The sequence below is a fragment of the Thamnophis elegans genome, chromosome 11, assembly GCF_009769535.1.
Source record: "Thamnophis elegans isolate rThaEle1 chromosome 11, rThaEle1.pri, whole genome shotgun sequence".
NCBI classification, from domain to species: Eukaryota; Metazoa; Chordata; class Lepidosauria; order Squamata; family Colubridae; genus Thamnophis; species Thamnophis elegans.
Genome location: NC_045551.1, coordinates 4,986,789 through 5,012,711, shown reverse-complemented (window position 1 = coordinate 5,012,711; position 25,923 = coordinate 4,986,789). Strand labels below are relative to the sequence as shown.

The following is a 25,923-nucleotide window of genomic DNA, read 5'->3' as shown; positions in this document are numbered from 1 at the left end:
AACAAATTTTCATTGTATCACACAGGTGGGTTTTAAAAAATGCCCTCCATTATTTCAATGATTTTTGCTACAATAGCAATCTTCTGTACTTGTCCATCATCACCCATTCTTTTAAGAAACTGGCTACTCATTTCCTGGTATCAAACCAGAGGTGGGTTCCTACCAGTTCGCACCAGTTCGGTAGAACCAGTTCGTCAAATCTACCGAACCGGTTAGAAGAGGTTCCACCAGTGGACCCGGAAAGCAGGCCACACCTACAGAAGAGGTTCCAAAAATTTTTGAATCCCACCACTGACACACACACAGACTCACACAGAGAGAGAAAGAAAAAGAAAGGAAGGAAGGAAGAAAGAAAGAAAGAAAGAAAGAGAGATGAAAGAAAAAAAGGAAAAAGGGACAGAGAGACAAAAGGAAGGAAGTAGAGAGAGAGAGAGAAAGAAAGAAAGAAAGCACATGGCCAGCAAACCACTCCCACCAGGTCACATGGGTGGCAAGCCACTCCCACAAAGGAGGCCACACCCACAGAGTAGGTTCGAAATTTTTTTGAAACCCACCACTGTATCAAACATATGGTGCTAAAATTGTAGGGACAAAGATCGCATAGAAAACAGAACTGCTTCTTTTAAAAAAACCCCAAAAGGATCAAAGAGGTATGATATAACACACATCCTTTCTGCTAATTATTCCTGATGGCAGCAGATTATATATTCCTTCTTTCCTCATTTGATTTCTGTAGTCTTTTGCTACTTTAGTGTAATGTAAACCGTTTCCGAAAATGTATTTTGACCCACCACATTCCCCTCCTCCCCCCCATTATTGTTTTAATGAATTGTAATAGAAGGGGGAAAACAATGGCACAGCATACACCAGAGGTGTCAAACTCACATCGTCACAGCATCGTCATGTGACATATCGGGACTTCCCCCCCCTTTGCTAAAACGGGCATGGGCGTGGCCAGCAGGTGACCCATCTAGGCCATGGGCCAGGAGTTTTGACAGCCCTGGCATACATGAAATATACCCATAACTTATTTTGCCAAGAAATATATAAATCATCAGGTACAGACTTGGAAATTCAGATTTTTAAAAAAAATCACTCTGCCTCTCATTAATTTTTTTGTTGTTGCAATTCCACTTACCTGGTCCTAAATTATATGCCCCATTATTCGTGTGAGCATTGGAATTTTGTTTTTAAAATTATATAAAATATAACAAAAAAAATGACCATGCGGGCTTTTCTTAATTTAGGGCATGGTAAGGTGTTCTGACCCCCTCCTCCATCCAGTAACGAATGCCGAGACAAGCTTAACTGGAATGTACTTTAAGAGCAAGATACCAAAACCTCGGTGGCTGAAAGCCAAGCAGAACAAACAGATAAGGACCTTGGCAGCAATTCAGACAAACTCAGGCAGCAATAAACACAGATAAGGCTTGGCCGCAATCCAGCCTGCCAAGCTCACAGCAATGTTGTCCGACATTCAATCCTGCATTGACTTCTGCAAAGACGGGCGTGTGCACTAGTAGCTTTTTATAGTCTGGAGAGGAGCCTAATGACCACCAGCTGAGTGCAGTCACCTCCTGTAATTGCGTAATTGTTCCTGACGCCTAGTAGCTCTTCGATGGCGTGCATCCCGGAACAACTCACTGTTGATTTCTGGATCACTCTCCCTTGTCTCCTCCCCACTGGTCCAAGGCTCAGGTGCCTCCTGGTGGCCAACCAGCCTCTCTGCGCCCTGCTCGGAGTCGGAACCCTGTCCAGGGTCCTCCACATCCTCCAGAGCCGACTCATAGGGCCCCTCGCTGTCGGAGTCTGGTGGCAGCTCCAACGGCTCCTGCTGGGCCACAACAGTAAGGAACATTGGAAAGTACTAGAGTCAGGTTGTTATTGTTGGATATAATGTAATGTAGTACAATAAAAGTGTTACAGGGCAGAAAGATATGTTAAAGATTCAATCACCTGTACTGTAGATTCAGGATTCAAAGCATTTTATATTTCTTTAGATAGGAAAAGCTTCAAACCACTTTCCGATTCCCACAGATCGCTCCAGGCTACGATGCTAAAATCATAAATAAATGACCAAGACACCAAATCATTGCACTCTGCTATATATATATATTATCAGACCAGCTGATAAGCTGCACACGTGGCTTTTTAAAAAAAACATACAATTGTACTGTTCTTCTAAGAACAGCAATTATTCCTGGCTAGAATATCTGTAGCAAGTTCAGATTCTTTTGATTGTCTTTTTAAACATTTTGGTTCAGAATGTTTTTTTTTTCCTATCAGGCTCAGAAGTTTTACATTAGCAAAAGAGAGGAAAAAAAAACCTTGAAGGAAATGAACACGGACAACTTTCATGGGGGAAGGGAGTTGGTTCTAAAAATGCCAACTTTGCATACGGAGATGTTGTTCAGTGGAGCGAATATTGCAGCTCATTTCAAATGATGAAGTTTGAGCATCATAAAAAGAAAAAAAACGGGCCACGTGTCTTTTCTGTATCGTTCACATGCAAAGGACATCAAAGAGACACAACGATTACATCAAAATGCTTAGTACCATCAGATTTTTCAGGGGTTGGAAAAGGAAATTATTTTGAAATCCATTATTCATTGTTTATCTCCATTATTCATTGTTTATACACTCTGCCTAAATTTACAGATGTGGGCTGAAATTCCTCCTCTGCCATAAAAGCATAAATTACTGAGAGCTTTACTGCATGCATTTGTGACTGAAAATGTATCTCAAAATTATGAATGAGCACCCTGTTTAGCAATAGCAATAGCAGTTAGACTTATATGAGCCGAGATGGCGCAGTGGTTAAATGCAGCACTGCAGGCTACTTCAGCTGACTGCAGTTCTGCAGTTCGGCTGTTCAAATCTCACCGGCTCAGGGTTGACTCAGCCTTCCATCCTTCCGAGGTGGGTAAAATGAGGACCCGGATTGTTGTTGGGGGCGATATGCTGACTCTGTAAACCGCTTAGAGAGGGCTGAAAGCCCTATGAAGCGGTATATAAGTCTAACTGCTATTGCTATTGCTATTATATACCGCTTCATAGGGCTTTCAGCCCTCTCTAAGCGGTTTACAGAGTCAGCATATCGCCCCCACAATCCGGGTCCTCATTTGACCCACCTCGGAAGGATGGAAGGCTGAGTCAACCTTGAGCCGGTGAGATTTGAACCGCCGAACTGCAGAACTGCAGTCAGCTGAAGTAGCCTGCAGTGCTGCATTTAACCACTGCGCCACCTCGGCTCTTAAAAGGAAGTTTAAAAGGATATTTTAAAAGGTTTAAAAGGATATTTAATTTTTACCCTTCAAATCCAGTTTGTAATGGAACCTATCCATGTGCTATGGATATTACCCAAATAGGTAACATCCTCTGATTATGACACCGAGGAATCCACAGTTCAGCCCTGAGCTACATATATTCTATTTCTATCAGGATGCCCATCACTCCCAGCTGTTGGCTGAGATGAGGTCTTTTCACAGGCTGCTCAATTCTCAGTTTTCAATTTAGTATAGATCTTCACTAAATTTCATGAAGGTATGAAGGATAAAGATGGAAAACTATTGATAAACATTAAAAAAAATTGTGAACTCCAGAAATTCTCATGACAAACAAATTGATAGCTTACGATTAAAAATGAAACCAAATAATAACAACAGTGGGGATTATAGAGCCGAGGTGGCGCAGTGGTTAAATGCAGCACTGCAGGCTGCTTCAGCTGACTGCAGTTCTGCAGTTCGGCTGTTCAAATCTCACCGGCTCAGGGTTGACTCAGCCTTCCATCCTTCCGAGGTGGGTGAAATGAGGACCCTGATTGTTGTTGGGGGCGATATGCTGACTCTGTAAACCGCTTAGAGAGGGCTGAAAGCCCTATGAAGCGGTATATAAGTCTAACTGCTATTGCTATTGCTATTGCTATTCATATCGTGAACAAAAAGGAAATCCTGTCCTATCATCTGATAATTTCAAGACATCAGATACTATTTAGCATTCTAACATTTCTGCTTCAGAATATGCTTCACAAAATCAGAACCAGCAAGAATTCAGGCAATGCAGCAGACAACAGACCAATAATCAACGTGGAAAAACATGGCAGACCCTTCCCAATTCTTGTATATATTACTTTTTATAAATACAATAATTCTACACCAAGAATTGTAGAAAGGCATTGCTTAAGGAATCTTTGTCCTGAGTATAACCTCATTTCCTTCTAGAGTTTTCCAGCAGCTCCATATAATTTCCTTTAGTACAAGCCGATCAGCCAAAAACCAGGGCTCCTTTCAATAATTTTTTTTTTAAAAAAATACTACCTTTGATTCAGTCAGGTTCATCCAAGCACCCTGAAAAAATGAGACAAACGCCTTCAAGGAAGTCATATCAAACTATTTTGCCAAGCAAGATAGCGTGTCAATATCTCTGGAAGTTCTAGAAGTCCCACTGATGTTTCCAGTAACTTGAAGCTGATCCAGTTAACAATCATAGCTCATCTCTGGTGGATGACACCTCAAGGGAAGGTCCAGGTGGCAAGGCATTCTTGTTCTGGGCATCTTTATGGATCTGGCCCTGTTGCCGTGATTTCCGGGACAGTGTCCGGTCCCAATCAGTGGCCACAGTCTCGTTGTCCCAGATGGTGGATGTCTCTGTGTCACTGAGGTAGCCTGATTGTCCAGTGTAGTGTGTTGGATAGATCAACAACGGCTCAGCAGAGAAAGCTTTCAGATCTCTAGGTTCATAATGTTCCATGTATTTGGCACTTTAAAAAAAAGGAAAGGAAAGAAGTCACTAAGAAGAAAGGGCTTACCTCATTTCCAATTTATGTCTTTTTGATATCTTTTCTATCTCACAGCAGGCAGGGCCGGATTTAGATGAAAAGAGGCTATTCCACTTATGAGGCCCTTTCACCTCCCATTTTTAAGTTTGTAAATTACATGAGAGACAATAAAATACATCATTACTGTGATATATATCAATATATATCAATATATATAGCTGGCCTCCCGACGGAGGGCGGCTCTGCTCTGCGGCAAAGGCAGCGAGGCCAGCCGCCTCCCCTGCTGCGCTCAGCTGCCCGGCTCGGCCCCCTCGCCCTCACCTGCCTGGCCGCTGGTGGGCTCCGCGTCGACGGGGTGGCTACTGGGAGCGGCCGCACCTCTCACCCAACCGCCGGTGCCGGGAACGTGGGCGGGCTCCCCAACTGCCACGGCGCTGGAACGATCTTAACCAATACATTTTTATGTTTGTTTATTAGTCATATGCGTAGAATTTCTCCTTATTTTCAGTTCAGTGTTTTAGTGTTCACTGTTTTTAGAATAGTGTAATTTTAATTTTGCTAACAATTTGAATGTAGGCCCCTCTTGATCTTGAGGCCCTAGGCTGAAGCCTAGTTAGCCTACAGGAAAATCCGGCCCTGACAGCAGGACAAACTTATAATGATTATAAACTTAAACATTCTCCTATCAATGTTGTAAATCTATATCCCCACCCCACAACTTAAACATCTAGGGATAAGTGTTGGGAGGACCTGTATATTTTCTACAATTATAAGCCATTTTTCAACATAAAGGCCTTAAAGACCAGCACTGTAAAAATAAACATGTCATACATGGCCTATAATTTTAAAAAACTGAGGAACAAGAAGCAAGTTCAACAATAACTGTAAGAATGTATTGCCAGAATTTGGTTCACAACTAATTTATTAAGCAAAGGTGTAACATAAATTAGTGCACATCTAGCAAGAAAACCTCTTCCAAATATGATTTCCCTTATAGCAGTTAGACTTATATACCGCTTCATAGGGCTTTCAGCCCTCTCTAAGCGGTTTACAGAGTCAGCATATATTGCCCCCACAGTCCTCATTTCACCCACCTCGGAAGGATGGAAGGCTGAGTCAACCTTGAGCCGGTGAGATTTGAACCGCCAAACTGCAGATAGCAGTCAGCTGACGTGGCCTGCAGTACTGCACTCTAACCACTGCGCCACCTCGGCCTTATTTTAAATTTTGATTGAAAGAAATGTAATCAAGCTTCAATATGAAACACATTCACCAACTAAAGATATCAAAAGATATCTGAAGTTAGCATTGCTCTCCTCATAAGATTACTTGGCCTTATTAAAGCTCTTCGATATCCCTTGAAGGTTTAACTGCATATGGAGATGCAATGATTTGAGCTTCCAGCTGGAATATGGCAACAAGATGATTTCGGTCATCTTAGCAGAGAGAATAAATGCAGCCCTTGATTCTCTTGGAGGCTTTCAGTATCCTCAACTAAGGTTCTCTTTAAGATTCGGTGGGCAACTAGACGTTATGAAGGACTATTCTGCAGCAACTGCAATTTTCCATACCAAGTCTAGAAGGAGATGTTGGAGAACAACAGCTCATGATTCGGTTATTGATTATGGTATCTCAGATAATTAAATCTTGACCAGAATTTAGTAGTCTTGTATGCACCCTTCATTCAACAATTGTATTGAAGTCTACAAGGAGATGTTGGAGAACAACACCTCATGATTCAGTTATTGGATATGGTATCTCAGATAATTAAATCTTGACCAGAATTTAGTAGTCTTGTATGCACCCGTCATTCAACAATTGTATTGACGATTAAGAATAAGCTGAAATTAAATCCAGAAAAGACAATATGCTGTTGCTCAACTGTTGCTGGACTTTGAAAGGAATGATACAACTGGAAAAAAAAATAGTTCTGTGTTCTGGGATTGCTCACTGGCATCCTCAGCTGGCACTGCCTAAGCAGGTGTAAAGGAATGTTTTTAATGCCATTTCACTTAGTGTAACAATTGCGAACTTCCCCGAGCTACTTACACTTAGCAATAGTTAGCCATGCCTTGGCGTTTCCTAATCTTTACAAACATTCAACATAATCTTTACAAAACATTCCACGTACAGCTGACCATGAGAAACGCCTGGAAGTGGCATCTGGTGCAAAGTAAAGCAGCAAGGCTGCTAAGATAACTGCCAGGAATAGGGATCAAAGATCCACAATGCTTGTTGTTTGCTTAACAGGGACAACTAATCCGTAAAGCCATAAACGGCCCTCTATCTTTAAGATTGGATGAAATATTCTGATGTCAGAAGCTCAGCCACCTGCCATTCCCCCAGGCTGTATAACCCTTTTCTTAGCCTTTCAAAAAATGTGCCAATGCCATCACTTTTGATGTCATACTTTAAATAGCAATAGCAATAGCAGTTAGACTTATATACCGCTTCATAGGGCTTTCAGCCCTCTCTAAGCGGTTTACAGAGTCAGCATATCGCCCCCACAGTCTGGGTCCTCATTTCACCCACCTCGGAAGGATGGAAGGCTGAGTCAACCCTGAGCCAGTGAGATTTGAACCGCTGAACTGCAGATAACAGTCAGCTGAAGTGGCCTGCAGTACTGCACCCTAACCACTGCGCCACCTCGGCTCATTTTAAATTTAGGGCTTTCAGCCCTCTCTAAGCGGTTTACAGAGTCAGCATATCGCCCCCACAGTCTGGGTCCTCATTTTACCCACCTCGGAAGGATGGAAGGCTGAGTCAACCTTGAGCCGGTGAGCTTTGAACCGCTGAACTGCAGATAACAGTCAGCTGAAGTGGCCGGCAGTACTGCACCCTAACCACTGCGCCACCTCGACTAGATTGGAATGAGTATGATATTTAATTGCATTGCAGACTTTTTGTTAGAAGTGTTGATTTTGTCAACTGCCATGAGGTTGTGCATGAAAGAAAACAGAGGCACAATTATGAAATCTAAAACAATGTGACTTGGGTTTCATATTCCCAGAAGCAATGTGCCCCATACAGATGGTTTGGTTGGTTTGATTTATTGGATTTATATGCCGCCCTTCTCCCAAAGGACTCAGGGCACCGTACAACATTAAAAAGAAAAAATATTATGAAAGTTTAAAAAAATAGAATATCCAAAACAAACACAATTAAGATTAACAATAACATTTTAAAAAATCGATTAAAATTAACAATAATCAATCCTTTGTTTTGTTTTGTTCAGGCCAGGCTGGCTTGCTGGAAAGGCCAACTTTTTAGGGTGCGTCAGAAGGACCGAAGGTCGGGGATTATACGAAGCTCCGGGGGGCAGCTCATTCCAGAGGGAAGGGGCTCCCACAGAGAAGGCTCTCCCCATGGGGGTCGCTAGCCGACACTGTCTGGCCGACGGCACCCTGAGGAGGCCAACTCTGTGGGATCGCACTGGACGGTGGGAGGCTACCGGTGGCAGTAGGTGGTCTCGCAGGTATCCTTGGCCTAGTGGGCTGTGCCCAGAAAGCATTCCCATTTATATCATGCCCAGTCATTTCCAACACACATGAAACAGTTTGCAGAAGGAGACTGCTGAAGAGATAATAGAATCAACGCCAGCCGTAGGAGGAGTGATGTTCAATCCCCACCGAAAAGTATTACATAAACCTGAAGCTCCGAAACGACTACAGGAAGCAACTATTTACTGCTAAGAAGATAAATATTGCTGCTGAATGCATCACAGTATAAAGCTAACATATATCTAATGAATATATATATCTACTGAGCTGAGGTGGCGCAGTGGTTAAATGCAGCACTGCAGGCCACTTCAGCTGACTGTTATCTGCAGTTCGGCTGTTCAAATCTCACCGGCTCAGGGTTGACTCAGCCTTTCGTCCTTCCGAGGTGGGTAAAATGAGGACCCGGACTGTTGTTGGGGGCAATATGCTGACTCTGTAAACTGCTTAGAGAGGGCTGAAAGCGCTATGAAGCGGTATATAAGTCTAACTGCTATTGCTATTGCTATTGAAAGCTATCCCGTACAGTAATCACAGCCAATAACTTACACTGGGTGCTTGTTGTACATGACTGGCAAGAATTCATCTACAGGGAGCATCTTGCTGAAAGGTTGAGCTCCAATTAGCTTCTGGGCTCCTTGCAAGGAGATGGCATAGCCCAGTGTCCAATAAGAGTAATCAGCTTCCACAAGATTCATCACATGGGGTACAGCCTTTTCTGGATGTTCTACCTGCATCCGTTTCCGACCTATATATCTACAGAGAGAGAGAGAAAGTTGACTCATTGAACCCATATGGCATTTGCTGATGTGGTGTGGTGTAGAAACATCTACGCTTAGCACCTCGGTGCCAGTTTCTCTGGCCAGAAAATTACCAGGAGTTTCATGTAAACCAGAGGTGGGTTCCTGCCAGTTCACAACCTATTCTGTAGAACCGGTTCGTCAAATCAACCGAACCGGTTAGAAGAGGTTCCACCAGTGGACCCGGAAAGCAGGCCACACCTACAGAAGAGCTTCCAAAAATTTTTGAAACCCACCACTGACACACACACACACACACACAGACAGACTCACACAGAGAGAGAAAGAGAAAAAGAAAGAAAGGAAGAAAGGAAGAAAGAAAGAAAGAAAAAGTGAGAGAGAGATGAGAGAGAGAGAGAGAGAGAGAGAGAGAGAGAGAGAAAACACATGGCCGGCAAGCCACTCCCACAAAGGAGGCCACACCCACAGAGTAGGTTCGAAAAAAAATTGAAACCCACCACTGACACACACAGAGAGAGAGAGAGAGAAAGAAAGGAAGAAAGAAAAAAAGAAAAAAAGAAAAAAGAAAGAAAAAGTGAGAGAGAGAGATGAAAGAAAAAAAGGAAAAAGGGACAGAGAGACAAAAGAAAGGAGAGAGAGAGAGAGAGAGAAGCAAGATTAGTGGATTATTACTTACATAAGATCCCAGTCCAGCTGTCCTCTCTCAATGTCATCCATTAACTTTGTGAGCTTCTTTTTGAACTGATGCTCAAAGCGGACGTCATCTTCAATGACTAGGCACTTCTCCATCTCCCTGCTCACTACCTTAAAATGACAATTTGAAATAGTTCAAATTAAATCCAGACAAATCACTCATGCCCTGATCCCCTCGTGGCTTGCCTACTGGAATATGCTGAATGTGGGGCTGCCCTTAACATGCACTCCGGAGCTTTGGTTGGTCCAGAATGCGGTCATAGTCCCAAGTGGCACCTTTGCTTTGTGAGATGCGCTGGTGGCCAGTATTTTTCCAGGTGGAGGTTATATCCTATTAGTTCCCTGTTGTGGCCCAGGAGGAGCCGTTGGAGCTGCCACCAGACTCCGACAGCGAGGGGCCCTCTGAGTCGGCTCTGGAGGATGTGGAGGACCCTGGACAGGGTTCCCACTCCAAGCAGAGCGCAGAGAGGCTGGTTGGCCACCAGGAGGCACATGAACCTTGGACCAGTGGGGAGGAGACAAGGGAGAGTGAGCTGGACGCCAGCAGTGAGTTGTCCCTGGATGCACGCCATCGAAGAGCTAATAGGCGTCAGGAACAGTTGCACAGTTACAGGAGGTAATTGCACTCAGCTGGTGGTCATTAGGCTCCTCTCAAGGCTATAATATGGACTGCTTGTGCACACGCCCCTCTTGCAGAAGTCAATGCAGGAACTAATGTCGGAGAACATTATTGTGAGCTTGGCAGGCTGGATTGCTGCCACGGCTTATCTGTGCTGGATTGCTGCCCAAGCTTGTCTGTGCCGGTTTGCTGCCAAGGACCTGTCTGTCTGTTAATTAAATGCCGTACCTTATCTTTGGCTCGGAGTGTGTGTTGGTGTGGGACGAGAGGGGTCAGAACAGTTCCCTATATTGATCATAAGGCCTGGTAACTTGAGGGATTGCTTATTACGTCCCATAGCAGCCTTGCCAGTTTGATCCAACATGAGTAGGCATGCTCCAGGCCCCTTCAGTTAATTAATCTCATCTGTCAAGATCCAAGAAGCCATAAGGTTCCCCCCCCCTCCAAAATCTATGTGAGTGAAAAAGTGTTAAAGACCTATCTGTTCTGTTGGGCCTTGGATTAGGATGCTTGGGATTCCTGTTGGATTCGGTGTGGACATGGTTAGCCAGATTCCTCTTCAGTTCTTGGGGGGGTTTGTACCTCTTTAATTTATTTCATAATTATTGCACTATTATTTTCATTCGGTTTGGTTTTGTATACTTTCTAGAGCTGGGCGAGGACTGGGCAGGGTCTAAACTGAATACGTTTATATTCATTAACCACCGTATTGGAAAAAGCTATAAAAATTATCCCATGAGTTGTTTTTTCTGTGGTTAGCCTTCTCTGGAAGAATGCAAGTGGGCCGGTGTAAATTCCTGTCTTCCGAGAAATCCATCAGCATGAGTCTATCTTTAAGATTTGCAAAAAGGAGGGAACAGGAGGGGAGAGGGGAGAAGAGGGGAGGGGATGAAGATAAGCCAATTTTGGTTACCTCCTTCCATATATAATAGTGGCTAAGGAAACAGCCAATTTCTCCTCTGGTCAGCACTCTGGAAGAGTATGGATCTTGGTAACCAGGAAGCATATCTATATTCAGAGCTTTCAGCTGGCTTGTATTCAACATCCTGAAAGAGGCAATGATTAAATTCCTTAGCCACACATTTTCAAGATGGAAAGCTACAACCTATTAAGAAAAATCCAGAATAGCAATAGCAGTTAGACTTATATACCGCTTCATAGGGCTTTCAGCCCTCTCTAAGCGGTTTACAGAGTCAGCATATTGCCCCCAACAACAATCCGGGTTCTCATTTTACCCACCTCGGAAGGATGGAAGGCTGAGTCAACCCTGAGCCGGTGAGATTAGAACCGCTGAACTGCTGAACTAGCAGTCAGCTGAAGTGGCCTGAAGTACTGCACTCTACCCACTGTGCCACCTCAACTCAGAAGGCGGTGTATTTGTACAATATGTAGCAAAAAAAACCCAACCCCAAACCTCCCTATAGGTAGAAATCAATGCAGTGTGGTAAAATAGGAATTATTACTCTTTTTTCTAACACAGCCTTCGGATTTCAACGTACTGTTTTCATAAACCAACGTTTTAAAATAATTTTTACTTGCAGTCAAAAGTGGTACTGTGAATCCTCACAACATATTTTACAAGATCTCATTTGTAACACTTTGGGGCACTCAACAAAAAATGTGGATTTTGCCTTGCAGAATAGTATGAAATGTACATGATTTGACCACCGAAGAAGAATTCAGCTGGATTTGTAGAATTCAGCAGAGAAAATGTTTCTTAGGCGAACAACAGTGTAATGAACAAGAAAACACGGTTGAATTTGATTCTGAGACTAAAAAAATTCCCAGTTTTACAAATGAGGAGGAAAGTGTTGATTATTTAAAGACGATGTGAGAATCTTTTGTGTACAAAATACTATTTTAAATAGCTAGTGGTGGGAGACAAATGTTTTTGCTCTTTAAGCAGATTAAAGAAGATGCTCAATTGAGAATTATCTATCCTCTGACAAATATATACCACCATATATCGGCACAACACAAAAAAAAACACTTCTGAGCAGTGTCTCGGGGAGAGAGATAGCATGCAATTATTTTGCAGAGCAAGAATGTTGTTGAATCATCCTTGATTTAACGCTCTAGTCTTCCCAATTGTAGAGATACACAGCATGGCTCCGATTTGGCATAGCATGCAAAATCCCACATTTTATACACATTTATGGATGGTGTTACAGTCGGTTTCCTCCGAGGAGTTTTGGCTTCTGTGTGTGCCGAGGAGGAATCACGGCAGTCCACACCACGAGGCCAGGACGGGCCAGCGCAAGTCCCAGTCCCTCTGAGCTGGCTTTCCATCAGCCGAGAGCGCCAGAGGCACCTGCTCATCATCTCTTGGACTTCCAAGCAGCTCTGGAGTAGGGGCCAGTCTGTTTTTTCTCCGGGCCTTGAAGTACGTGTAGGGGGCTGCTGGGGAGGGGGCTCGGCATTGGGATTCTCTGACATCACTCCCCCACCCCAAATTTTACAACTCTATGCCAGGCAACTCAACTCACTTTCCATCCACAGCTTCCACTAGCTTGACTTCAATTTCCTGCTCATATAAAGTCCGCAACATTCGATCCCGTCTGTCTTTTCGACGCTTCAGATTGATCATGAAAATCTAGAAAAGAAGATAGCAATAGCAGTTAGACTTATATACCGCTTCATAGGGTTTTCAGCCCTCTCTAAGTGGTTTACAGAGTCAGCATATCGCCCCCACAGTCTGGGTCCTCATTTCACCCACCTCGGAAGGATGGAAGGCTGAGTCAACCTTGAGCCGGTGAGATTTGAACTGCTGAACTGCAGATAACAGTCAGCTGAAGTGGCCTGCAGTACTGCACTCTACCCACTTCGCCACCTCGTGCAAGATACCAGAAGCATAGAGGAATACTATAAGAATAACATGTGTTGTGTCCCCCCCACCTTTATGTTTTATTGACAGCCAATGTTAAAATTTAACTTGCCATCTTGGAGGGGGAGAGAATTGCTAATTCAGTTTCAAGGAAAAGGACATCACCCTATATGGGAATGGGGATCTGTAGCCAGATTTGGCGACTTTGGTAACTAAATCTGAGATTGTCTGTATGAGGGTCGCATTCTCTGCCTTGAGTTCTTGTTCGTGTATGAAAAAGGAAGTATGTGTCTTTTTTAATTATTCTACCAGACTTACTAACAACTGTCCCGTCTTAACTCTGAGTTCATTCTAGGATGAAAAAAGAAAATAGTGCATAAGTAGAAGTTTAAGTTTAAGTTTAATAAATTTATATGCCGTCCAATCCCAAAGGACTCCGTGCGGCTTACATAAAAGACAATTTAAGAAGTACTAAAAAGTTTAAAAAGTAGAAGACAAGACAGGTCAAAACACAACACACACTCAACCGTAGTGTGGCTGGACCTCATTCAAGAGGTCAACAGCCCCAGGCCTGCTGGAAAAGCCAGGTCTTAATAGACTTTCTGAAGGCCGCGAGAGTGGGGAGGGTCTGGATCTCTGGGGGTAGAGCATTCCATAGGGCCGGAGCAGCTACAGAGAAGGCCCTCCCCCGAGGAGCCGCCAAACAACATTGTCTAGTTGACGGCACCCGGAAAAGGCCCATCCTGTGAGATCTTATCGGACGCTGGGAGGTATGTGGCAGAAGACGGTCCCGTAGATATCCAGGCCAGAAGATAGTAAGGTCTGAGCTGTTCCCTCACAAATGTAGTTTTCTGAGGCAAGATTATTTGCCTCAAGATTATTCGCCCCTTATATTATTTGTGCAACTGCAGGGAAGCAAAAAAATAAAATAAAATAGCCTTGACATAGAAGGAGCGAAAGTGAGTGAATATCAGCCTCTGCTCCCTTCTAATTGAACGGATTTTGATTGTGGGGGAAATAAAATAAAGGCAGCCTATCTCAGCAAAGATATTACCGGTTGATCGGGGCGGGCTGAAGAATTCCACAGCACGATATGGTTGCAGAAAAGATTGACTAGCCTCTAATAAATACATCCTCAGCAGAATTGTGCCTGGAATTTGGAGTTGAACAGCAGACCCTTATTGCTAAATGTGGGGGGCTTTAAGAGCTAAGAGTCAGGTCCGACTAACAAACCCATATAAATGATGGATATCAGAGAAGGGATTCCAGGAGGATTCAACCAACCAGCTGAATTATGGTGTGGAGTATGCAGAAGAAAGTTAGTATGAAGCTCAATTAAGCAGAATATAACTTCCTTCAAAAAAGGCTGGAAAATTCCCCAGCTGTTCTTGCTAGGTATAATTACAGACTGTAATTATAATGAAGGCATGTCAAAAGTCTTAATCAAAACTTGAGAGAGAATTTTTATAAGATGTTTTATAGATGGCATTTAGATCCCAAAAAGTTAGCTTGTATGTATCCGAACTTGCAATCCAAATGCTGGAGATGTGATTCTGTTGACGCTACGTATTATCATATATGGTGGACTTGTAAAAAAGTTAAAGCGTTTTGGATAAAAATATGGTGGATTATTCAAAATATTCTTAAAAAGAGGATAAAGTTTACTCCTCAGTTGTTCTTGCTAGGTATAATTACAGACTGTACAGTTATAGAGACTAATTTGATTCTGAATTTAACAACGGCAGCAAGACTGTTGGTGGCGCAGTACTGGAAGAAGGAAGAATTGCCTACTCTTCAAGAATGGACGTTAAAAGTAGTGAACTTAGCAGAGATGGCCAAAATCTCAGCATATTTGAAGGACCATTCAGATGAGAAATACAAGCTGGAATGGAGAAGATGGATTGACTACATTCAAAATAAATATCGGACTAAGAAATTCCAATTAGCTTATGAGTGAACGAACAAGGAATGTTACAATTTATCTAAAGTTAGCTTGATAAAAGGGGAGTTAAAGTACAAGAGGAGGTAGGATGCTCTAGTTAGTTAGCTTATCTTAGTGTATGATTGTTAAATGTTTGTACCCTGTATTGTGCTCTGGGAGGTTGGGGGGAGGGAGGGTTGGAGGGAGGGCAGGGTTGGGGCGGAGGGAGGGAGAGAAGGGGAAGGGGAAACATTTGTAAAATTTATTAAAACTCTTTAATAAAAAAAAGGCTGGAAAAAAAAGTGTGAACACAAATAAGATCAAAATAAAAAAATAAGATCAAAATAAAAAAATAGGATCAAAATAAAAAAATAAGATCAAAATAAAAAAATAGGATCAAAATAAAAAAATAAGATCAAAATAGAAAAATAGGATCAAAATAAAAAAATAAGATCAAAATAGAAAAATAAGATCAAAATAAAAAAATAAGATCAAAATAAAAAAATAGGATCAAAATAAAAAAATAAGATCAAAATAGAAAAATAAGATCAAAATAAAAAAATAAGATCAAAATAGAAAAGTAAGATCAAAATAGAAAAATAAGATCAAAATAAAAAAAAATTCTGTTTTGGTCATCTTATTTTTCTATTTAGGGCTTATTTTTCTATTTAGGGCTTATTTTTCTATTTAGGGCTTATTTTTCTATTTAGGGCTTATTTTTCTATTTAGGGCTTATTTTTCTATTTAGGGCTTATTTTTCTATTTAGGGCTTATTTTTCTATTTAGGGCTTATTTTTCTATTTAGGGCTTATTTTTCTATTTAGGGCTTATTTTTCTATTTAGGGCTTATTTTTCTATTTAGGGCTTATTTTTCTATTTTGATCTTATTTTTCTATTTAGGGCTTATTTTTCTATTTTGGGCTTATTTTTCTATTTAGGGCTTATTTTTCTATTTTGGGCTTGTTTTTACTACCCATCATCCCCAACCAATGCATTTGGCCACATTTTCTAGGAAGCTCACGCCGAGGTGGCGCAGTGGTTAGGGTGCAGTACTGCAGGCCACTTCAGCTGACTGCTATCTGCAGTTCAGCGGTTCTAATCTCACCGGCTCAAGGTTGACTCAGCCTTCCATCCTTCCGAGGTGGGTGAAATGAGGACCCAGATTGTTGTTGGGGGCAATATGCTGACTCTGTAAACCGCTTAGAGAGGGCTGAAAGCCCTATGAAGTGGTATATAAGTCTAACTGTTATATGAGGATCCCTAATTTAAGGAAGGCTGAGTGAGCCCATTTAGTATTGGAAATTATTGAGGTCTGTGTTAAACTCCTACTGGATTTCGCCTCAACCTTTTCCCCTCTTGTAAAAATTGGCATGCTGAGTGAGACACCCTCCATTCTTGCATTACCTCATCAAATCCCATCTTCTCAGGGTGTTTTGGAGGAACCGTGACAAACTTGGAGGGTTCAATTGGAGGATGGTCAACTGGAAAAGATTAAGAACATTCATCCTAGTACATTACAGTAATGCTGACAGTTTTAAAATGTATTCATGCTTTGAGTAAAACAGACTCGAGCTCCGTGTATTGCTGAGCAACATAGGTGTGAGGCACTATCAGTAGCACATAGCAAGAAGAATTCTTCCTTAATTGTAAACATACTCCTTTGTAAGTGTAGCTAGGATATTGCTACAGCAGAGGAGTAAGTAAGTAAAAATCTTTATTACGGTCAAAGACCAGCAAAACACATTAGTTTTTACACTATATTAAAAAATGCTAACATTAAAATATAATTAAAAAGTATTGACATTAAAAGTGGATAATAACATAATGGTCCAAAGATTGTTAGAGGTATGTCCAGATAATTGGTACAAGATGACAACTATACTTCTGTAGACAATTTTTTTTCCTTATGGACATTGCAGCAGCACAGAACTTTGCCACTGCATACGTGGTAACCGGGTTAGTGTCCTGGAGGAGGAAGCCTAGATAAAAATGGTCTGCCCTCCCTGGCAATCTCTCTAATAAGGGGAGAATATGTGCAGACCTACAAGCTCTGTATAGCTGGCAGTGTAATAGAACGTGTGAATTATCTTCCACTTCTCCTTTGCCACATATACAGACCCGTTCTGCAATAGGTGTTCTCTTATACCTGCCCTGGAGGAGTGCTGAAGGAAGTATGTTAAATCTGGCTCTGAAGAAAGCTATTCTTTGTTTTGGGGAGATCAGGTCATGTAGATATCTTGCTGATTCCCACACACCCTTTGCTACAGCTTATGAATAAAGTAGATCATGTAACTCTTTTCCAAACGATGGGCTATTCTTGATTTTGAAAGGCTGCACTTCCAAATATGTAACTTTCCAAAGCCAGAGCTGGCACAGACTGCATCAGTGCAGTTCTTGGGATCCCAAGGAAGGGATGACATGAGTCCAGGCTACTTGAAGGATTGTCTCATCCCCACTGGGATTGGCCCACCCACCATTGGTGGCAGAGGAGGCCTGCTTAGGGCCCTATCAGCCAAATATTCTGGCTGGTGGGGTCCAGATGAAGAGACTTCTCTGTCACTGCACCTGCCTCTTGGACCATCTTGTCCCCCAGAGCAAGGTCAGTTCCCACCAGTGGTGGGTTTCAAAAATTGTTCGAACCTACTCTGTGGGTGTGGCCTCCTTTGTGGGAGTGGCTTGCCGCCCATGTGACCGGATGGGAGTGGCTTGCCGCCCATGTGACCAGATATGAAGATGCCGACGACACTTGTCAGAACCACCTTAAATTACCTCACACACAGCACTGGCATGCATAAGAATATGGTGTAAACTTGTTTTTCAAAAGGCATCTTTGGTTTGCGTTAAAACAACTTCAACACACGCAATGTTCTGATTGCACCCCAAACGCAGTAGTCATCCTTACCTTTCACAGAGGCACTGAGTTTTATAAATAGGAGCATGATAGTGTGGAATAATCATATCCAAGGACCAGTGGTGGGTTTCAAAAAACGTTGGAAGCTCTTCTGTAGGTGTGGCCGGCTTTCCGGGTCCACTGGTGGAACCTCTTCTAACTGGTTCGGTAGATTTGACGAACCGGTTCTACCAAATAGGTGCGAACTGGTAGGAACCCACCTCTGGTTCCCACCCTCCTGATCTTCCACAAGAGCTTAAAAACCTAGCTCTGCCCGTTGGTGAGGTTTCACATTGTGGGTGGTTGACAGATTAACAACAGATCCCTCTCCTTTCTCATCCCATGGCCTCCCTCCTCATCTTTTAGCTAGCTTGATTATCTGGATTTTTATAGCATTGTTTTTATATCAGTACGTTCTGCAGTTTTATCTTTTAATATTGTAAGCCACCCGGAGTTACCTTGTGGCTAATAAAGTTTACAAATGAATAAATAAAACATGGTTCAGTGGATTAATTTGATTTAATTAGCATTAATTAAAATTGATTACTCTTCCCCTACAGTGGTTATCACTAAATCATAATTTGCAATATAATTATTCAAGGAGTTCTAAAAAGATGCTTGTTAAGTTCTGGGTTCTATATTACTGAGTACACTTCCTTCCTTACAATTAAAAAAAACCAATTGTATTATTAAACTTAACTTACAGCAGTGGGCAGGTTCACAAATGGTTGCATTTGAGGAAAGATTTCAGGAATTTACTATTTAACCTGCCACAGGTTAAATTAGCACTGTGATTGTTTAAGAGAAACGAGACAGCTGTGTCATTAATATCCAAGACTCAATTCAACGCAACTCAAGACTATATTCAAATTATAGCATCAGCTCCCATTAGGGTTAATCACAGTTTAGGAGTCTATAAGATTTGCTGTATGTGTCTGTACCCGTGTAACGTCTGTCAATGCCTTTAGCCAAATGCATCTTTTTCAAGGATTGCAAGGCAGCTGTGCAATTCCACAAAAAGGCACAGCTGCTTAAAGAGTTGCCAGTGTCTGCTTCATGGATTCTTGTATAGTCCAAACTGCCTTTTCCCCTTTAAATCTGAAGAACTGCACATCCCATCTATAGCAATAGCAATAGCGGTTAGACTTATATACCGCTTCATAGGGCTTTCAGCCCTCTCTAAGCGGTTTACAGAATCAGCATATCGCCCCCACAGTCTGGGTGCTCATTTCACCCACCTCGGAAGGATGGAAGGATGAGTCAACCTTGAGCCGGTGAGGTTAGAACCGCTGAACTGCAGATACACAGTCAGCTGAAGTGGCCTGCAGTACTGCACCCTAACCACTGCGCCACCTCGGCTCTATGGTCTATGGTTAGCAGTGGTGGAGACTGATAACTGGGTAAGCATTTGGGGCCGAGCCATGATTGTTTTGACCATGGCATGCAAAACATTGACTCAGGGTGCTACGTCAATATCAAACTATAGTGTGGCTTAACATGGGTCTATTTAGCCTCTGATTTGCCAAAAGTCCTTCAAAGCAAGGGTAGAAATTAAGCCAGACAATGGCTGTAGGCTCATTATAACATGCTTTGTATGTTTCTGGCCCAATAATAGATGATGCACTATCGAAATATTTATGCCTGTCGTGATCAAAATCAATGTGGCATACAAATAATAGGGCTACTATATCTGGGTGGCAAAACACCATAGACTTATAGTTTGCTGCCATCTAGTGGCTGACCACTTTTATTAGCTATTCTTAGAATCTATTTAAAAGTGAATTAGCAGTTTACACAGAAATGTTTTTAAAAGGTTCTTCAGGTAATCAATGTGCATTATTTTCCATCTTTTAGACCCATGAAGCCTATTATCTAAGGAATGGATATCATAATGGGACAGGGGTGGGAATGTTTGTTTCCAAAATTTATTTACTGCCCAATAGTTACTGTAATTAGAATTAAATAAAAACGCAAGATCCATATCGTTGGGAACCAAAATAGGGAACTCACTCATCGCTTCACTCAGCATGTGAACAATATTGTCCCCTTCATCTTCTAGCATCTGGTGTGGCTTCAGCGGCACAGGAAGGTAGCCATAATGTTCTCTGTTGCAAATGTACATCTGAACATCTGGAAAGAGAAGGAACACTGGAGATGTAGGGGAAAAAAATTGTGCTCATAAAGAAAGGATGTTCCCACGGGGTTCTCGTCCGTCTTTTGGGGTGAGTCCTGAACTCCACCTTCCTCAAGATTCTCCTAAAGACTCAAAGGCTGCATAGTCTCTACAACATGGCCCAGCCGTCCCCCGTTATTCATGCGCATTAAACATGACACTGAACACAATGAACAGATCTCTGCCTTCTGCCTCAAAGATGCAGACAAATCTGGAGCCTCTTCTGTAGGTGTGGCCTGCTTTCCGGGTCCACTGGTGGAACCTCTTCTAACTGGTTCGGTAGATTTGACGAACCGATTCTACCGAATAGGTGCGAACTGGTAGGAACCCACCTCTGGTTCCCACCCTCCTGATCTTCCACAAGAGCTTAAAAACCTAACTCTGCCAGTTGGTGAGGTTTCACATTGTGGGTGGTTGACAGATTAACAACAGATCCCTCTCCTTTCTCATCCCATGGCCTCCCTCCTCATCTTTTAGCTAGCTTGATTATCTGGATTTTTATAGCATTGTTTTTATATCAGTACGTTCTGCAGTTTTATCTTTTAATATTGTAAGCCACCCAGAGTTACCTTGGGGCTAATAAAGTTTACAAATGAATAAATGAAACATGGTTCAGTGGATTAATTTGATTTAATTAGCATTAATTAAAATGGATTCCTCTTCCCCTACAGTGGTTATCACTAAATCATAATTTGCAATATAATTATTCAAGGAGTTCTAAAAAGTTGCTTGTTAAGTTCTGGGTTCTATATTACTGAGTACACCTCCTTCCTTCCAATAAAAAAAAAAAAAACAATTGTGTTATTAAACTTAATTTACAGCAGTGGGCAGGTTCACAAATGGTTGCATTTGAGGAAAGATTTCAGGAATTTACTATTTAACCTGCCACTGAACACAATGAACAGATCTCTGCCTTCTGCCTCAAAGATGCAGACAAAAGAGAAAGGCAGCAAGAGGAAAGAAGTTACAGTACAGCAAGCACTACGGGCAATTACTCTATTGTTAGATGTGTTGTGGTTTTTATTCTGTATTTCGAGGTTTGTAAGCAGCTCAATCAGACTTGAGCAGCACAAAATCAATTAAAGGAAGAGCCTCCTCAACAGAGCAGTAAAAGAAAGTGGAGGGGGATAAACATAAAGATGGTTGAGCTTTTGATAATCTCTTGGAAAGAGGACAAGGACAATGGCTTTAACTCTGAAAGAACACAAATTAAGAAGAGAACAAGCAATAGAGCTGCAAATAGAACATGTCTGAAAATGGCCCTGTCTATTTTAGGAGGCTTGCTGAAAAAAAAATAAAACCTGTTGTGGCCCAGCAGGAGCCGTTGGAGCTGCCACCAGACTCCGACAGCGAGGGGCCCTATGAGTCGGCTCTGGAGGATGTGGAGGACCCTGGACAGGGTTCCGACTCCGAGCAGGGCACAAAGAGAATGGTTATCCACCAGGTGGCGCCTGAGCCTTGGATCAGTGGAGAGGACACAAGAGAGAGTGATCCAGAAATCAACAGTGAGTTGTTCCGGGATGCAAAAAAACCTGAAGCTCTCTTTACGTATGATAATGTTACAGGATATCCAAAACTCTCCTGAACTCACAATTTCTAAATGTGGTTAGTCAATGGCTCCTTACCTGCTTGGCGACTTGAGAAGGCAAGAACAATGATATCATCAAAAGTCCAGGTATAGTCTTGGTGTGGGGGATAAAATGCCAGCTTATCTGATGCCTCTTTTCTCAGATCAATCAAGAATGTGGAATGTATCATTGGGACTGCAAAGCAACCAGTTCTCTTCCATTCCCTGATCAGAGGATAATCTGGCGTCCTCTTATAATAGCCCTAAAAAAAAGAGTATATAGTATTAAGCTCTTCTTTTAAGTCTCTTAAGTTTTAAATCCTGCTTGTATTTATTCAAAAATCTGGCCCTAAGATGAAAGCTATCTAAGCGATTGTTACATTCAACACAGAGTATTTGTCAGGCTCCCACAAACCAAGAAAGATAAGTTGTGATTCTTCCAAGTAGATTTCTTTACTGTTTCTCACCTATAGACAGAATCTTGTCAAAGTAAAGCATGCTACCATTCCCATAAAGCACATACTCTGGAGACTATTAGGCATAAGCTTCTTCACTGTCTTTATCTCATGCAAACTCTCTGAATTGAGTTGTCCCTTGCTCCTCTGGAATACACTCCTTCCTTCCTGGAAATCTGGATAGCGTTAATGATGGGATTCTCCTTTGGTTAATGCAAAGATTTATAACATGTCCAATAAATGTTGTCCCACTCTAGGTAGCTCTACTTGACACCAACTGGCAATTATTTTGCACTAGTTATGTGACTAGCCCTTTTGGTTATATAAGCAGCTGTCTAACAATACATTCTAGAAACTCAACTTCCCAACATTGTTCCAAGATGCAAAGGTATCACTACCAAAACAGGGAAATCTGAAGACTATTCCAAAATAGCAATAGCAGTTCGACTTATATACCGCTTCATAGGGCTTTCAGCCCTCTCTAAGCGGTTTACAGAGCCAGCACATCGCCCCCACAGTCTGGGTCCTCATTTCACCCACTTTGGAAGGATGGAAGGCTGAGTCAACCTTGAGCCGGTGAGATTTGAACCACCGAACTGCAGATAGCAGTCAGCTGAAGTGGCCTGCAGTACTGCAATCTACCCACTGCGCCACCTCGGCTCTGACTCACTCAATATGAGTCACAAAAATAGTTGAGCTGAAGCAGAATTCTGGTGAAGAATCAAGGTGTTTTCTCTCTTTATTGACCCATCTTTGTTATCTCTCAACAATGAACTGGGACTTAATGGGGCTGTTCCTAGTTCGTAGGAATGTAAATCCAAAAATGTACGCAAGCTAACTAGCTAACATCAAACGTAAGAAGGTCGGGCTTTCTGTTCCATAAAACAGTTGACACGTCCTGTTCCAACTGCACATCTGAACTAAAGATGTAAATCAGCAGTTCATCCCCAGAAGGGAAAGTCATAAAATAAGAGTGGAGTCACCGGACTGAAACAGTGGTGGGATTCAGCCAGTTCGCACCTATTCGGGAGAACCGGTTGGTAACTTTCTAAGCAGTTTGGAGAACCGGTTGTTGGAAGAAATCTTTTGTTTTTTCCCACTTTACAGGGCTAATCCTGTAAGGAAGGCAGGAAGGAAACATTCTGGTGTTGTTTCTAGCCTCATCTTTCTTGCCCTGCTTACAGAAACTGCCTCTCCGGTTAACCCTTATTACCATTGTAACCGCTAAGGCGAAGCGCCCATCGACCTGAGTGACATTGACTTGGCCACACCCACATGATCACATGACCACCGAGCCCCGCCTACCCAGCTGGTCATTAGGGCAGAGAACTATAGCAATAGCAGTTAGACCTATATACCGCTTCATAGGGCTTTCAGCCCTCTCTAAGCGGTTTTACAGAGTCAGCATATTGCCCCCAACAACAATCCGGGTCCTCATTTTACCCACCTCAGAAGGATGGAAGGCTGAGTCAACCCTGATCCGGTGAGATTTGAACAGCCGAACTGCTGAACTGCAGTCAGCTGAAGTAGCCTGCACTGCTGCATTTAACCACTGCGCCACCTCGGCTCTAAAAACTGGTTGGTAAATTATTTGAATCCCACCACTGGACTGAAAGTACAGTATAAAAACTGGAGAAGTAGAAGGAGAAAAGAAAAAGATCTCCAAGTTGCTACTGTATTTTAAGAGTCTTCCCTTAATGGCTTAATTTTACTGCACAACACTATTTGCATAAGATGCAGTCAAACGGCTTCGAAAGAATGTCAATATAAATTTGTAGATGAGACTCTCCAGGCCTGGGGTGCCCATATATATGAGCCTTCCCTCTGATTCACCAGACTTCTATTTCATTCATATGATTTGTATCTTATTCATATGTTAATCACATTGTTTTCCCCCCTGAGATTTGAAAAAGAAATCCAAATTCTCTTGGATTCCATCTATTCCCCCTTTGCTCCTATACCTTGTTTAAGTAAATAAAGCAGTAACAATACTTGCTTGAGGTGTCATCCCACACCAGAAGTTAGAGTAGAGAGTTCGGGATTCAAGCATTGGGGCCAAGAGAGTTTTATTCTCTGCTATCATTAGATTCAATACTTCTGGGTTTGTCAAAAAATTGTCAGTATCGATGAACTAGAAAAATGGGAAGGAAGAAAACATCAAATTTTATCCAACTAAATTTAACTGTTTAATAAATTTATAGGCCGCCCGATCCCGAAGGACTCCGGGCAGCTTACAGAAACACGTTTCCAAAACAGAAAATTAAAAAAGAGAGAATAAAAGCAGATTAAAAGGTCGCACCATACACTCAATCCGTGGCACGACAAAACCGTGCTTGACTAAAGCGCGCCCGATTAAACCGCGTCGCTGACGTCATCAGCAGGGCGACAACAGCGAGTGCGGAGAAAGAAGGGTGCTTTAAATAGCGCTTTGAAAGCAAGCCGATTCAAGTTAAGGTAAGGATTAGGTTTAGGGTTAGGGTTAGGGTTTGGTTTAGGGTTAGGTTAAGGGTTAGGGTTAGGGTTAGGTTTAGGGTTAGGTTAAGGGTTAGGATTAGGTTTAGCGTTAGGTTAAGGGTTAGGTTTAGGGTTAGGTTTAGGGTTAGATTAAGGGTTAGGTTTAGGGTTAGGTTTAGGGTTAGATTAAGGGTTAGGTTTAGGGTTAGGATTAGGTTTAGGGGGGGTTAGGTTTAGGTTTAGGGGTTAATTTTAGGTTTAGCTTTTACAGCGTGCTTTTTTCTCCGTGCTGTTGTCGCGCTGTGATGACGTCAGCTACGCGGTTTCGTCGAGCGCCCTTTAGTCGAACGCGGTTTTGTGGTGGAACCCACTCAATCTAGGCGGGGCTGGACCTCATACATGAGATCAACAGCCCCAGGCCTGCCGGAAGAGCCAGGTTTTAATAGCCTTTCGGAAGGCCGTGAGAGTGGGAAGGGTCCGGATCTCCGGGGGTAGATCGTTCCATAGGGTCGGAGCAGCTACAGAGAAGGCCCTTCCCCGGGGGGGTCTCCAGACGGCATTGTCCGGCCGACGGTACCCGGAGAAGGCCCATCCTGTGTGATCTTATCGGTCTTTGGGAGGTATGCGGCAGAAGACGGTCTCGCAGATATCCGGGTCCTAGGCCATGTTCCACTGAGAATAAAGCAGTTTTGAGGTTCTTTGAATCATAAGCTAGATTTTAAAAGCTACATCTCTTTGAATTCTTGTGAGGCGGCGAAAAGAACCTAATGAAGATGTTTCCATCAGAAATCTATCATCACAGGGCTTTTACCCAAAATGGGTAAAATCAATTTACATTTCACAAAAGGCCCACATAACGGGGAATGGGAATTAAGAAAACTTGCGAGATGCAAGAAGGGACCAAGTCAAGGATATCCTGTGTTACCACTGTTATTTCCGTTAGCTTTGGAAATATTGAAGAGAGATATATAGGGAGAGGTGGGAGAATTGTTGGAGCGAGGATTAAAAGAGAAACTTATAAATAACTGGCATGTATGGATGACCTGGTGATAATCTTGGAATATACTCTGGAGGAAATGGAAGTATTTCTTACAGCAACAATGAAACTGGAATTTCTATCACTATGCGAAGAGGTCATAAAATGTTGGGTTTCTGCATCATGTAGTGATTGCAATCCTGGTATTCCTAGTTACAGTGAACTGAGATTAGCATTTAGCAATAGCAATAGCACTTAGACTTATATACCACTTCACAGTGCTTTTACAGCCCTCTGTTAAGCAGTTTACATAGTC

The 25,923-nt window shown here is 42.4% G+C and overlaps 1 protein-coding gene across 1 annotated transcript in view; it reads right to left on the bottom strand.

Annotated features, from left to right (window-relative positions):
* Positions 1-3,886: 3,886 nt before the first annotated feature.
* COLGALT2 (collagen beta(1-O)galactosyltransferase 2) overlaps positions 3,887-25,923 on the bottom strand; it is a 65,570-nt gene continuing 43,533 nt past the window's right edge. Inside the window, exons 4-12 of the mRNA XM_032226115.1 lie at positions 24,174-24,308; positions 21,781-21,985; positions 19,993-20,112; positions 16,497-16,573; positions 12,834-12,940; positions 11,261-11,393; positions 9,712-9,839; positions 8,824-9,030; positions 3,887-4,759 (exon numbers count right to left, since the gene is read on the bottom strand). Of these exons, the coding sequence (XP_032082006.1) occupies positions 4,483-4,759; positions 8,824-9,030; positions 9,712-9,839; positions 11,261-11,393; positions 12,834-12,940; positions 16,497-16,573; positions 19,993-20,112; positions 21,781-21,985; positions 24,174-24,308 (1,389 nt within the window). The 3' untranslated portion in view covers positions 3,887-4,482. The remainder of the gene's footprint in view (positions 4,760-8,823; positions 9,031-9,711; positions 9,840-11,260; positions 11,394-12,833; positions 12,941-16,496; positions 16,574-19,992; positions 20,113-21,780; positions 21,986-24,173; positions 24,309-25,923) is intronic.